This window comes from Lagenorhynchus albirostris, chromosome 5, assembly GCF_949774975.1.
Source record: "Lagenorhynchus albirostris chromosome 5, mLagAlb1.1, whole genome shotgun sequence".
In the NCBI taxonomy this organism is placed as follows: domain Eukaryota; kingdom Metazoa; phylum Chordata; class Mammalia; order Artiodactyla; family Delphinidae; genus Lagenorhynchus; species Lagenorhynchus albirostris.
The window spans coordinates 45,332,401-45,345,649 of record NC_083099.1 but is presented as its reverse complement, the minus strand read 5'-3'; the positions used below and the strand labels follow the sequence as shown (position 1 = coordinate 45,345,649).

Here is a 13,249-nt window from a genome sequence, read left to right as displayed (position 1 = left end):
TTTCCTCTTTGTCTTCTCCCTATTAACTTTCCAGAAGAGCTGGAGTATCAGCACTGGTCTGAGTCCCCAGCCAGAAACATTATTATTAACTATGCAGACTCTTGTCCTGCTGAGAACTTCTGGGTTTTTGTTCCCATAGGAAGTACATAGAGGAAGAACCCAGCAGTCCAATTTAGCATTAATCTCAGTTTAGAGTAAAACAAAACACAAACAAAAGAACAAAAATTAAAAATGTATACTTCCATTTCAATTAAAGAAAAAATGTGGACATTTAATAGTTGCAATTCTCAAACTATAAAAAGCAGATTTTGTTTTTTCAGCCATTTATATCTCAAACTCAGAAAAATATTAACAAATGGAAGAACATTTAAGGATTTATAAATTCACTATTCAGTTAGCTTAATTTACATAGGATGTGCAAACTCTTTTTAAAGTTACCAAATTAAGATTCTTAAAACACATTTGTCTCACACTTTTCTTCCAGAGTGTTTATAATTCTTGCTTCCTGGTTTGTTGATCTTCTACTAGACAAAGTTAATATTTGAATTTATGTGAGTTCTCTTCAAAGGAGATTTCTCACTCGGTCTTACACATCCATGGCAACTCTGTGCTTTGTTGGAAGGTTTAGTCATGGTCTAGATTTACTTATGAAGTATTGTACACTGCACACTGAATTCCAAGTGATAAAATTGTTTTTGATTTTTTATGTTTTGATTTTCATTTCAATCCACAAAAGTCCATACTGCAAAATGTGATTTTAATAATTATTTTATGGTATTCAGAAGAGATAAATTTCTTTGATTTAATTTTGTAAATATTTTGTCCAGGTTCTTTAATGAAAAGCCAACCTGGGATATATTCAAACAGTTCCTGTGGGGTCCAGCATTTATGGTTACCCCTGTATTGGAAGCTGTAAGTCCTACAACATATTTTTGTTCACAAAATAATTTTTCCATGGTTTATATGTTTTTAATGACTATGTCTTTAAATTCTAGTACGCTGACACTGTAGAAGGCTATGTCCCTAATGCTCGGTGGTTTGATTACCATACAGTAAGTAGTTAAGGAATTCTGGGGGATTGACTAAACAGAAATGGGTAACAACTTAGTTATAGCCTTTTTATTAACAACGTACTTGTTTTCCTTTCCACTTAAAAAGAGCAAGATATTTCTTGCTAATTATATCAGAATCAAATTAACAAACAGTGAAAGAGTTAATTTATTCTGCCATAGTTTCTTATGTAGTCATTGATTTATTTTACCAAATAAACGTGGAAATTATACAGTATACACAAAAAGGTCATTGCCCTTTATTAGGTATGCAGAAAGATCATTAAAAGTAATACAGTCCTTTAAAGAATAATGTATATGACAAATCAGGAATAACTTTTGTGACCCATCAAAAACCCATATATTTTCTTCATGTGAGCACCACAAAAACAAGCGGTGGTAAATTACTTTCAAAGCTATCAATAAACTATGGAATAAGTACATGCTTTAACAACATGAGTTCCTGAATAAATGTTTGTGGTTTTATTATTTTTTAAATTAAAAAGTATATTATTTGATTCTATAAATGTGCCCCCTCAAGTAACAATATTGCTGGTGATTCTGCTTCTTATTGTTTTGTTCTTTTGTCCAACGCTGTCATTTCCAGGGCAAAGATATTGGTGTCAGAGAAAAATTTCATACATTTGCAGCTCCTTTATATGAAATAAATCTACATGTCCGTGGTGGTTATATTCTACCTTGTCAAGAGGCTGCTCAAAACACATTTTACAGGTAAGTGAAGTGTTCACAGAACTCAGATTAGATTTTGAGAGAGAGCATGCTAGAATTGTCAAGAACCGGGAAAGGTCTGAGATTTTATCCTACTTCCAAGCTTACAGGTTAGCCTGCCACAGTTTCATGGATTCTGGGTCTGAGACAAAGGTCTTTCTTACTCTTGGCATAGCAAGAAATATGAGCTTCATGTTTGCTCCAGTTGCCCATGTCCCCCAAGTCTCATACGGGTGACATCAAGTGGCCCAGGTGGATACTGCCCACCCAGGAGGCTTATGTCACAGCTAAGGAAGGCAACGCTTTGGAAACTCAATCTTTTATAATAGGCTGTAAGCAAAAGCATCCATTCTTTGCTTTGAAGGCAGAAAAACTGTCATTGCTTCTGTATGCAAAATATGTAGAAACTTGAGAAACTCATGGAAAATTGTCCTCCAACATGATAGAATGTTTCCCCAACCAAAATACCAGTGGAAACTTAATGTCCTCTGTGTAAACATGCAAAGGTATTGATAAACGGATGTCTTATATTTTAAATGCCAGTCCCACGTGAGACCTCATCATTTTTTCTGAGTCTTTTTGGAAAGAAATATTATTTACTTTATGAAAATATGTTTTTTAAGTGAACTTTTCTGTGAGCTTTAAGCAAACATGGCTCAGAGGGCTTCTCTTTCCTTCCATCTTTTCCGCTCCCCCTTTTCTACCTCCATCAGTCCTGTGACACATACCCAGACCCACTTTAGTCTATGAAATGTAGATATCCATTGACAAGATCACTACTCCTTCACGCTATTTAAGTCCTCTGCTGTCTGCAGAAGAACCAGACCTATTTGTAGCAACCTTGTCCCATTTAACAATGAAAGGTAACTCAGATTTTCCATCCATTACCATTTATAACTGATCATCTGCTAAGACCCCTTATGTGATATTCTCTCCTTCACAGTCAACAACATGTCCTATTTCCACGGATCATGGGTCCATTCTGTCTCCTGTGACTGATGTAAGAGCAAATTTCTGAGACCAGTCATAGAGTCTATTTCCCCTGACTAAATTCCTGGCTTAAACATTCAGATTCTAGAGGACTCAGTTCTATTCCTCTTCTCATCTCAGGCTGTACCCACTCTTGTGGTGATCTACATGCTGACAGCCCCAGTTGGCATGAGTAGACTCTTTCTAGCTTCTGGAGCTACCCAGATCCATTTCTATCAATATTTTACCCTGATGTCAGTTGAAGAGGAGAAAAATGATTATACCTGAGAAATGAGAGTTTCATGGAGGAGACCATTCATAAGTTGTGCCTTGAGGAATCCTTATGTTATGAGAGACAAGTAGAGAGGCCATTCTGGGTGTTCTGGGTGTGTGTGTGTGTGTGTGTGTGTGTGTGTGTGTGTGTGCAGGTGGGTAAAGTAAATAAGATATTGGGTTTAGGTATACCGTGGACCTTTGAATAGCATGAGTTTGAATCACATGGGTCCACTTTTACATGGATATTTTTCAATAGTAAATAGTACAGTACTACTCAGTCCATGGTCGGTTGAATCTGTGGATGCAGAGGAACTGTGGATACTTGGATACACATTGTTCATTGGTCAACTGTATATACAAGGTAGAATGAAATTTGTGAAACTCTTTTAATCTTATTTTAAGTACGTTAGGAAATTGTGCGTTAAACCAGATTTTAATATTTCTAATAAGATCTACTTATCTTTTACCTCAGTGACTATGAATTGAAATGCATATATACATGCATGTTAAGACATGCCAATATCTGTACCTGGAAAATATAAAGTTGCTGTGGAGATTTGAACTCTAGATATTCTGGATATTTTAGAAGACTTCCATAGCAGTATAACCTTCAACACTTGTGATTGGAAAAGGCAGATAGCTAAGCATAATTTGTCTGAGAAATCCTTCCATAGCGATATGAGGCTGTCAAACCAAGTTTGCATACTGAGCATGGAAGCAGATATTTAGTTCATAGATAGGCCTATTGTAGGCACAAGCTTCGGAAGTACTGTCCAATCCAAGGAAAAGACTTGCAATTCTGGCTACTCTTCACATTCTTATTAACAATTGCCAATGATAATCAAGTGATTTATATATGTAAATGTGAGGAAAGCTTGAGTCATGTGAGATTAAAACATGCTATTGAAACAGCTTTATGTTTAATGGTCAATGACAGTATTATCAGAGAGAAGAATAAATAAATATATCAATAAACAATATGGTTTTAATTATAAATGAGGCCACTTCTGATTTGTTACAGTAGGTGAATCCTTGATGTCAAAGAAATGCATGATACGGGCTTCCCTGGTGGTGCAGTCGTTGAGGGTCCACCTGCCGATGCAGGGGACGCGGGTTCGTGCCCCGGTCTGGGAAGATCCCACATGCCGCGGAGCGGCTGGGCCCATGAGCCATGGCCGCTGGGCCTGTGCCTCCGGAGCCTGTGCTCTGCGACAGGAGAGGCCGCAGCAGTGGGAGGCCCACGTACCGCAAAAAAAAAAAAAGAAATGCATGATATTTTCTATTAAATATGAAGGATTTTATGGTTTATATAATTTCCATTAACTCATTAAAAAAGGAAAATCCTTTTATTTTCTTTGCCTAAAACAGTCTGTGTTCCTTTGGACACTTACATGGATGTCATATCATAACAAGAAATATGCTACTCTATAAACCTTGGTAAAATTGTATTTCTTTCTTATAGTCGAAAAAATTACATGAAGCTCATTGTTGCTGCAGATGATAATCAGATGGCACAAGGATCTCTCTTTTGGGATGATGGAGAGACTATAGGTAAGTGTTCCATTTAGGAGATAAATATAACTGGTAACATACATATTATCTCACATTACTTTTTTGTTACCTATTATTGTACTTTGGAAGCTGAATAAAAAGCCAATAATATTATTCAAAGCTTAAATAGTTGAATCAACTTAAAAAATAGACTTCTACATATTTAAAGACTTTCTTCTTATCCTAAATATATTTAATCCCTGTGATCAGTGTCTAGATGCCTAAGAGTTTTGTGTGGGCAGGGCTGATATATTGATCATCTTTGTAGTCCCAGAAGTTAGCCCAGTGCTGTTCACATAATAGGCACTCAGTATGTGTGAGGTCAACTGAGCTGAAAATCCATGTTCCCATGCGCACATATTGATGCACAAAGGATGCTTCTAAAACATGAGAGTTCAGAAACAAAACTCAAACTTGTTCTCTGTGCTTAATGGCTATAGCTTTTGTTTTGTTTTTGTTTTAATATTCAGCAGTTTTTTACTGAAAAGCTTAAAGATTTAAACTTAAATCTTTGTTTACTCCATGGCTACCCCTCAAAATCAGACTGAACTACTAAACTTTTAGCAGTGCGTGCTCTGCTACCTGGGATAGTTTGTAAAGAATGCATATTCTGGGACCCATCTAAATTCCATTAATCTGGGGAGAGGCCCAGGAATCTGCCTTTGAGTAAAATGCCCCCAGGTCATTATTATGCTGTTAAATAAACACTGTTAGAGGATTAGGTTTACTGACTGCCATTAGTAGTGCCAGCTCTGCTAGATGGGACTTCTGAGCATTCTCTTGACACAAATCTTTGTCTTAAAAACTAACATCTGTGTGGAGCTATAGGGCAGTTCACTGCAATTTAAATAAATTATCCATAGATGAGAGATTTTTCGTTAATAGCAAAGACATCTTTCATCTTTTCAGGTAAATCATAGTTAATATTCTGCAAACATAATAAATAGGAATTTATTAGTGAGTAAAGCATATCAGAAAGTGATATAAGAATCATATGATAATAAGCAAGACTCAAAAATAAAATTACCTCTTCCTAGTATTTTGTGATTTAGAAGGTGAAGAACTCAACTGCTATTAGTTAAAATCATATGTTTTCAGAGCCCTGAACTTCATTAATACATTAAGGGAGGTTCTAAAAAGTTTGCAACCTTTCTGCCTCACTGGGCCCGGCAAGAGGCACTTTGAATTTGCCTACAATTTCCCAGGGATGCAGAGTTGAGTTATACATAATTTGCATGCTTGTCTTGGGATATTTGAATCTTACTCTCTAACAAATTAGTTAATTCGTTTTAACAGGAATGGGGACAAAGCTTCTCTTAAAATTTTTTTTTCCAGCTCTTTCTATCAAACTAAGATAGCAGATGAAAGAACTTGGTATAACCTTTACCCTATGGAAGTTTCATGGCAGATTTTTTGTTTTATCACTGGAAAGTAACTGAACATAATTCATATATTTCTCTCTGTTCTCTTCATGAAAGCATACAAAATTGTTCTGGCCCATTACATCTACTTTTTTGGTTCTATTTCACAATCTCAGTATATTTGTTATAATTAAGTATAAAGATCTCAACTAATCCCCTGAAATTCCTTGAGTGAACAGCAAAAACAATACATAACAAATGCTTGGAGTCTCTGGATTTATTAGATCAGAATCTCCAAAGAAGTCTTCTCTCACAGCAAGCTTGCCAATCTACTCGATAAACTAGATGATATCTAAATGATTTCCTCTTTTAAGTACATTTAAAATTTACGGCATACTATTGAAATCTTAGAAATACGTCTTGGTGGGCTCCAAGGAGCTCCAGTTCTTTATGTCTCAGCACAGAAAGTATTAAATGAGAGGCAAAGTGATAGATAAGAAATGATTCATTAGAATAGGATGCTTGTGAGGTTTACAAGCAGGCAGGCAAGAGGGTGCCACACAGAGAACTTAGTGGGCTACAGTTTTATAATCAAAGGAAAAATGGGGAGAGGGAGAAGACCACCTTCTTCCTCATTCTTGAATAGATGTCAAGCTTCCTTCATGGGGCTGGGAAGTTTTCTGGTCCCTACATGGTCAAACCGGGACTGTCATGGCACAATGGAAATGAGCAAAAAGGCGGTAACATATACTAAAATATGGTAAATCATCTCAGGTTTCAGTATAATGTCACCTTTTCCTTATATTTTTGTTTTAGTGTGGTCAGAAAAGCATGTCCTAGGAATCATTAACTTACTGACCTCACTGGGCAGGATGTGGGTCTCATTCCACCATTGTTTTATTGTTTTGGGGCATGTCTCATGCTTATGCTGTATGGTTTTGTTGCTAAGCAAGCCTGCTTGATTTTGTGGTTAAGCAAACCTACTCTCTTGAGTGATCACTAACTTACAGGTTTTTTTCCTTTACTTACAATCACCTACTGGAATTAACTATTTAATCACCTACTTGCTCCCTTTACTCTGTCCCAATCACTATTATTTGTAGACACATTTTTTTCTCAAAAAAAAAAAGCAAAATAAACTTATTTTGAAATGTGTATACATTAAGTAAATTTTGACTGTTCTAGCTAATGAAATTGTAGCTTAGTAAAATATTAATTTGTCCTACTCATCTTAGTGAAATAGACATATGTCTACTCTGGACTAAGTTCATATGTGGTATCTTTCTCTTATTCATTGAAAACAGCAAAACAGCAAAACCGTTCATATCCTCTTAATAGCTTCACTTTTGTTTTCTTTTATCTCATTGATTTGTACTTTTAAAATTGCTCTTAAAATCTTAAGCTATAATTATATATTTAAAATTAAGACTAAAAATTTTGCCTCAAAATGCATATTAAATAAGCGATGTATACATTAATATATACAGAGAAAGTTTGGGGCAGAATATCATTTAATTTTAATATAGGCACAATTAGTCTCAAATTAAGCAATTTTTTTCCGAGAATTAATGAATATAATGCTGGCATGCATAAGTGGAAAAGAGAATTAAAATTTGTTACTTTTTCAGTGTTATCCTAATACTTGTTTTAGTCATGCATTTGACTCTACTTTTGCCTTTTTATCTTACACGTTTGTTTGGTTTTACATATGACACAATCATATAAGTCAGAGACAACTGGACATAAGTCTAGACTTGATAATAATTAGTTGTTTCACTTTTGGCCATGCATTTTTTTCTTTTCCTCTTTTATACAGTGAGAGTAATAATAATACATATCTCTTACAGCATTGTGATAAAGTACTTAGAGTAAAAAATACTAAATAATAAATTTTAGTTCTAAGATTATTTTTTAAACTGATTTTAAATTTGGCAAGATTACATCTTATTTAAAGAGCTGGGTATAAAGCCTGTGTTTTATCAGTTTGATTTCAGCTGACCTGAAATAATCTCTCACAATTGAATATTTTTCTCAAATGACACTAGGATAAGTTACCATCATGTTCTCTTTTCTTTATAATATTATTTTGTTGTCAGTCACTGAGGTGGCCAGTAGTTGTCCACGACTCTCACACCCAATTCTCTTTATTCTTACACTTCTTCAACCCTCCCAGAGCTGTGTGAAGGTGATTTTACATGTGCCACTGCGTTAGTGTTACTCTCCTACATACAAACAGGCACACACCAACTTACCCATCCATCTAGTACCCTCTCTGGTGACTCATCCTTTATATTTCAGTGCTCCTTGGACTGTGTTCAAATAAGATATATAAACTTAGAGAAGATTAAATATACATTGATGGTATTTGGTACCCTTTTACTGTGAAAGAAAAGCAAAATATACAGTACTAGTATTTACTATTGCTCTTCTTTGGAAATATAAATACATCACTCTTTTTTTTTCTCTATAGACACCTATGAAAGAGACCTATATTTCTTTGTACAATTTAATTTAAACAAGGTATGTAGTCACTACAGATCATTTATTTGCAATTGTGTTAAATAATATTTGAAGTTTTATGCTGTATTTTATATTTACATATTTTATATATATTATATAACATACCTCTTTTCAAATATATGAATAAACAATTTGCTATACTATGAGATACATTTTGGTTAACAGATATATGCTTTTTAAAGATTTAATTGCTTTTGCTAGATGAAGGGTTTAATTTCTTTTTCTTTGTCTTTATAGACCATCTTAACAAGCACTATACTGAAAAATAGTTACATAAGCAAAAATGAAATGCGGCTTGGGTACATCCATATATGGGGGAAAGAAAAGACTCCTGTTAGTGAGGTTAATCTCATATATAATGGAAATAAAGAGTCTGTTAACTTTGAAAACCCAGACCTGGAGGTAAGTGATGTAAGAAGACGTTTCTTTTTTAAATGGAGCTATTCAAAACGTCTACATGAATGTCTTGTATTTCTTAGCCCTAAAGAAACATAATTATGGGTCAACTATTGCTTCCTTGTTTATTTATTTTCATTAAACATCCATATCTATTTCCATATTATCATCCTTGGTAACATATAAATCAACCTAAGGGCATCTATTTTATAATTGTTCTGATATAATCAAAGCAAAGTTAAATTTGCATTAAATCTTTAAATCATTTTCATCCCTCAAAACCTAATACTTGGGGCTTCCCTGGTGGTGTGGTGGTTGAGAGTCCGCCTGCTGATACAGGGGACACGGGTTCGTGCCCTGGTCCTGGAGGATCCCACATGCTGCGGGGCGGCTGGGCCTGTGAGCCATGGCCGCTGAGCCTGCACGTCCGGAGCCTGTGCTCCGCAACGGGAGAGGCCACAAGAGTGAGAGGCCAGTGTACTGCAAAAAAAAAAAAAAAAAAAGCTAATAACCTTTCAAAACTAAAATGTTCACATTTGAACATTTAATATGTCTTAGATAAAATATACTTGAAAATCCTTGCAAAATTAATAGAACTGTCTATTAGCATCTATGAATAATTTGACATAGAGCTGTGTGAGCATATGATTTACACAAAGGAGTCAGGATTCTTATGTTAAAATCCCTTTGCTGCTAGTAACGAGCTTTTTATGTTGAATAAATAATTTCAGGACTTCTTTTTCCTTACAGTTAAGTAAGAATATGCAAGTAAACAACCTCTTAAACTCCTTCCAGTCTTAAATTCTGTGAAAGTAGATTTCAAAGAACATATATTCTAGAAGCCAGCTAACTGTTTAAAGTCTTTGATCCAAGTTTAAGGCTACATCTGCACTGCTAAAACTTTGACTGTGTGTACACATACCTGTTTGTGTTTAAAGTTGAATAAAAACAACTAGCTTTTTATCAACTAAACACTTTGGATGAATTTAACTTACAAAATAGCTAGTTGTTTTTCTGACTACAACTTAAAAAAATAGTAACTGTATCTTGGGCATAATTTTAGGTTTTCATAAATTGTACAAGATGTAAGAGTTGAACAACACCTGAGAAGCCATTTCTTCCAGTTGAAATTTAGCATCTATCCTATTGTTATTGCTGTTCTGTAGGCAATCAGAATTTCACCTTTAATATGCAACTATTTCTTAATTACTACTTTGGCATTAAAATACTTCGATTTCTTTAAATTCTATCAAGGTTGGAAAATTAGAGTTTTATATATTTAATGCCCCTCCATGGTAAAATAAAAGTTGATAACCCACCACCTCACCCCCATTTTTCTTCTTTTAAAATTTCACCTGTTTATAAAATTCCAAAGTAAGGGAATCAATGATTTAGTCCAGTGGTCTTATATGGCAAACTAAGAAACGGAATCTTTAAAAAGGAAAATTAATTCCTCAGGAATAAATAGTCAATGATTATCAATCATAATTAGAAATCAGTTTTTCTGAACAGCCCAATGTTCAATGAGATTAAAGAACACTGGTTTTCCTTACATTTTTTCTTGTTCTTATTTACTACAACAATGGTGAAAAATAAAGCTCACAATTTTTACTATAAAAGTAAACTAAATACAGTTAGCTGAACAAGGTCAAATAAGATGTTTTAACATATCAAGTATTATTTCAAGATAATTTCGACCAAATACTTGGCATAAAAAACACCACTTATAAAGAAAAGTTCATTCCACTGCTTTCAAACACATTCACAAAGAATTTTAAATATAAGAATAAATTTTTACATGGTTCATTATCTCAATGATTCCAAAAGAAGATATTAACTTTACTAACAAAGGAGTAGTCCCTTCTAAGTGTATTTAAATAAAACAAATATTTATGAGCATCTACTGTTTTCTGAGTTTTTATAGATATATGGGAAAAGGAAGGAGTAGTCAAATTCTTTCTCTATTTTGGTTGCGCTTTCCATGAGTGTAGAAATTATATGCAAAGGACATTTAATTGCTCTATCAATACAATTTTTAAAACACTTTCCTAGCAGCAATTATGCCTAGTTGCCATCTGTACAGGTATTAAAATCTATGTGAGGTACTGCTTGTTTTTCACTTTTGATATAAAGGAACTAAGTTAGGTTTTGGTGTAAGATGGATCAGTTTCAAACCTAATAGATACTAAAAAAAATTATTTACCTTTCAAACTCTTCTATTATGAAGCATGGGAAATAAATCCTAAGACGCTGTGCTTTAGTGAAGAATAAATTTTATAAATTCCCCAGTGAGTGTTTGGTATTTGTTTAGCAGTAAAGAAATGTTGGTTTTCTCCTTCTCTTGCATATTTGATGACTGAATTCAACTTTCTGAGCTAAGGCACTGAGAGTCATGTGAGTCTATTGGAGCAATGGAAAAATCTAATGAAATCGACATATTATAAAAAGATTACAGATGATTGTTTGAGTACAGTGGCTTAACTGGTCACCTCCATACTTAGTCCCTATATGGTTTGACAGAGATTCTCTCCAGTGAAAGAAAGTAACATGCACAATGAAATCATTGGCAATAAATTCAGCATGTTAAAGCCCTTTAAGATTGATGTAAAAGAAAACATATTTCTAAAATCTAAGTTTTGTCTCTAGATGACTGGATAATATTTGAGGGCGGAATACATAGAGATCTATGTAGTGCAGTTATGAATAACTGCATATTTAGGAGTCATGGAGAAAGAGTAAAGTAGTAGAAATAAGATAATTGGTTAATAGTCTCAGTTTTTAGTTGTATTTTGACAACCATTCTCCCCCTCTGAGACTTATTTTCATCATCTGTATAATGGGTGGGTTGGGTGAGACTATTACTGAAATGGTTGTGAACTCTCTGGAAAAAAAATTAATCAAAATGGAAAAGAAAAACAAGCTATACCTGTTTACTAATAGAGCATTTATTTATGGAATTAGTTTTTGTTAAAAAAACGGTTCTGGTTAAGCAATTAATTACCATTTTATTTTTTTTAGATATTAAACATTGATCTAAGACAGAATAACGTTACTCTAGATGAGCCAATAGAAATCAACTGGTCATGAAGATCACCATCAGTCCCAGCTGTCAAAGAGAAATTAACATCTGGATTTAAGTTTCACCATACTTATTTACTTATTCACCCTAATTATTTACCCTCTTCATTTATTTCTTATATTGTGTAAAATGTGATTTTCATAACATCTATCTAAAGTTATTGCACAGTGTACAATATTAATACTGATTTTATAATATTAATGTGGCTTTGATTCAATGTTTTAACTATTTAGAAGAATTTAATTGTTCTAGTTACTCTTGCTAAGTATCAGCTAAAACTGTATACTAGTTACTAAATATATATGTGTGTGTAATTAAGATATAATTAAAATAGGTGATTTTTAAATTAAGCAAAAGTTTTATGTAATTTTATATATTTTCTTCAGTGTTTAGTAGATTTGAGTTATGTACCAATAATTGTCATCAGATTTAATTATTTCTTAGTGTGTACATTTAATTAGAAAAGAGAAAATAAAATATATATAAGTACATACAGTGTACATTTTAAAAATTTTTCCAAAAGAAAATTGTCTTGGTTTGGATTGCTATAACAATTTACCATAGAATGAATGGCTTAAACAATAAATATATATTTCTCACAGTTGTGGAGCCTGGGAAGTTTGAGATCAGGGTACCTGCAGATTTGGTGGCTGGTGAGGTCCCTCTTTCTGCTTTATGGACAGCCAAATTCTCCTTGTGTCCTCACATGGCACAAAACAAAGAGAAAGGATGCAAGCTCTCTGATGTCACTTCTTCTGACACTAATTCCATTAATGAGGGCTCCACATGCATGACTGTGTATGTACCAAAGGCACATCTCCAAATACCATCACACTGGTGATTAGATATTCAACATATGAATTTGGGATAGGGGGACACAAACTTCAGTCCATAACAAAGTCCAAATTTCTTCTTCTAACTTTGCTTTATGGATAGGAGAATAAAATATTACTATCCTATTTAGTTAGTTGAATAAATCATCTTAGCTCATTCATTAAGGTTGGAGGACTAAGTCATGGCCTAAAATAGTAATCGTTGATATTTTTTTAACACCTAGGTTGCTTTGAATTTACTTAATCAACTAATATCTGTAACTTGATATAATTCTTTCCTAATTAGAATATTAGAATATTGTTATAATGAAATATTTAAGACAATTCATAACTCAGAATACAAGGACCAGGGAAAAATAAAATGATAATGATGGCTATAATCAAAAACACGAGAAACAAGTTTTGGTGAGGTTGTGGATAAAAGGGAACACTTGAGGACTGTTGGTGGCAATGTACATTGATGCCACCACTATAGAAAACAGTTTT

The 13,249-nt window shown here is 33.8% G+C and overlaps 1 protein-coding gene across 1 annotated transcript in view; it reads left to right on the top strand.

Annotated features, from left to right (window-relative positions):
* Positions 1-11,938, top strand: part of SI (sucrase-isomaltase) — a 98,619-nt gene extending 86,681 nt beyond the window's left edge. The window contains exons 41-47 of the mRNA XM_060149214.1: positions 828-912; positions 996-1,052; positions 1,657-1,781; positions 4,486-4,574; positions 8,406-8,455; positions 8,693-8,857; positions 11,870-11,938. Coding sequence (XP_060005197.1) covers positions 828-912; positions 996-1,052; positions 1,657-1,781; positions 4,486-4,574; positions 8,406-8,455; positions 8,693-8,857; positions 11,870-11,938 — 640 coding nt within the window. The remainder of the gene's footprint in view (positions 1-827; positions 913-995; positions 1,053-1,656; positions 1,782-4,485; positions 4,575-8,405; positions 8,456-8,692; positions 8,858-11,869) is intronic.
* Positions 11,939-13,249: the final 1,311 nt, after the last annotated feature.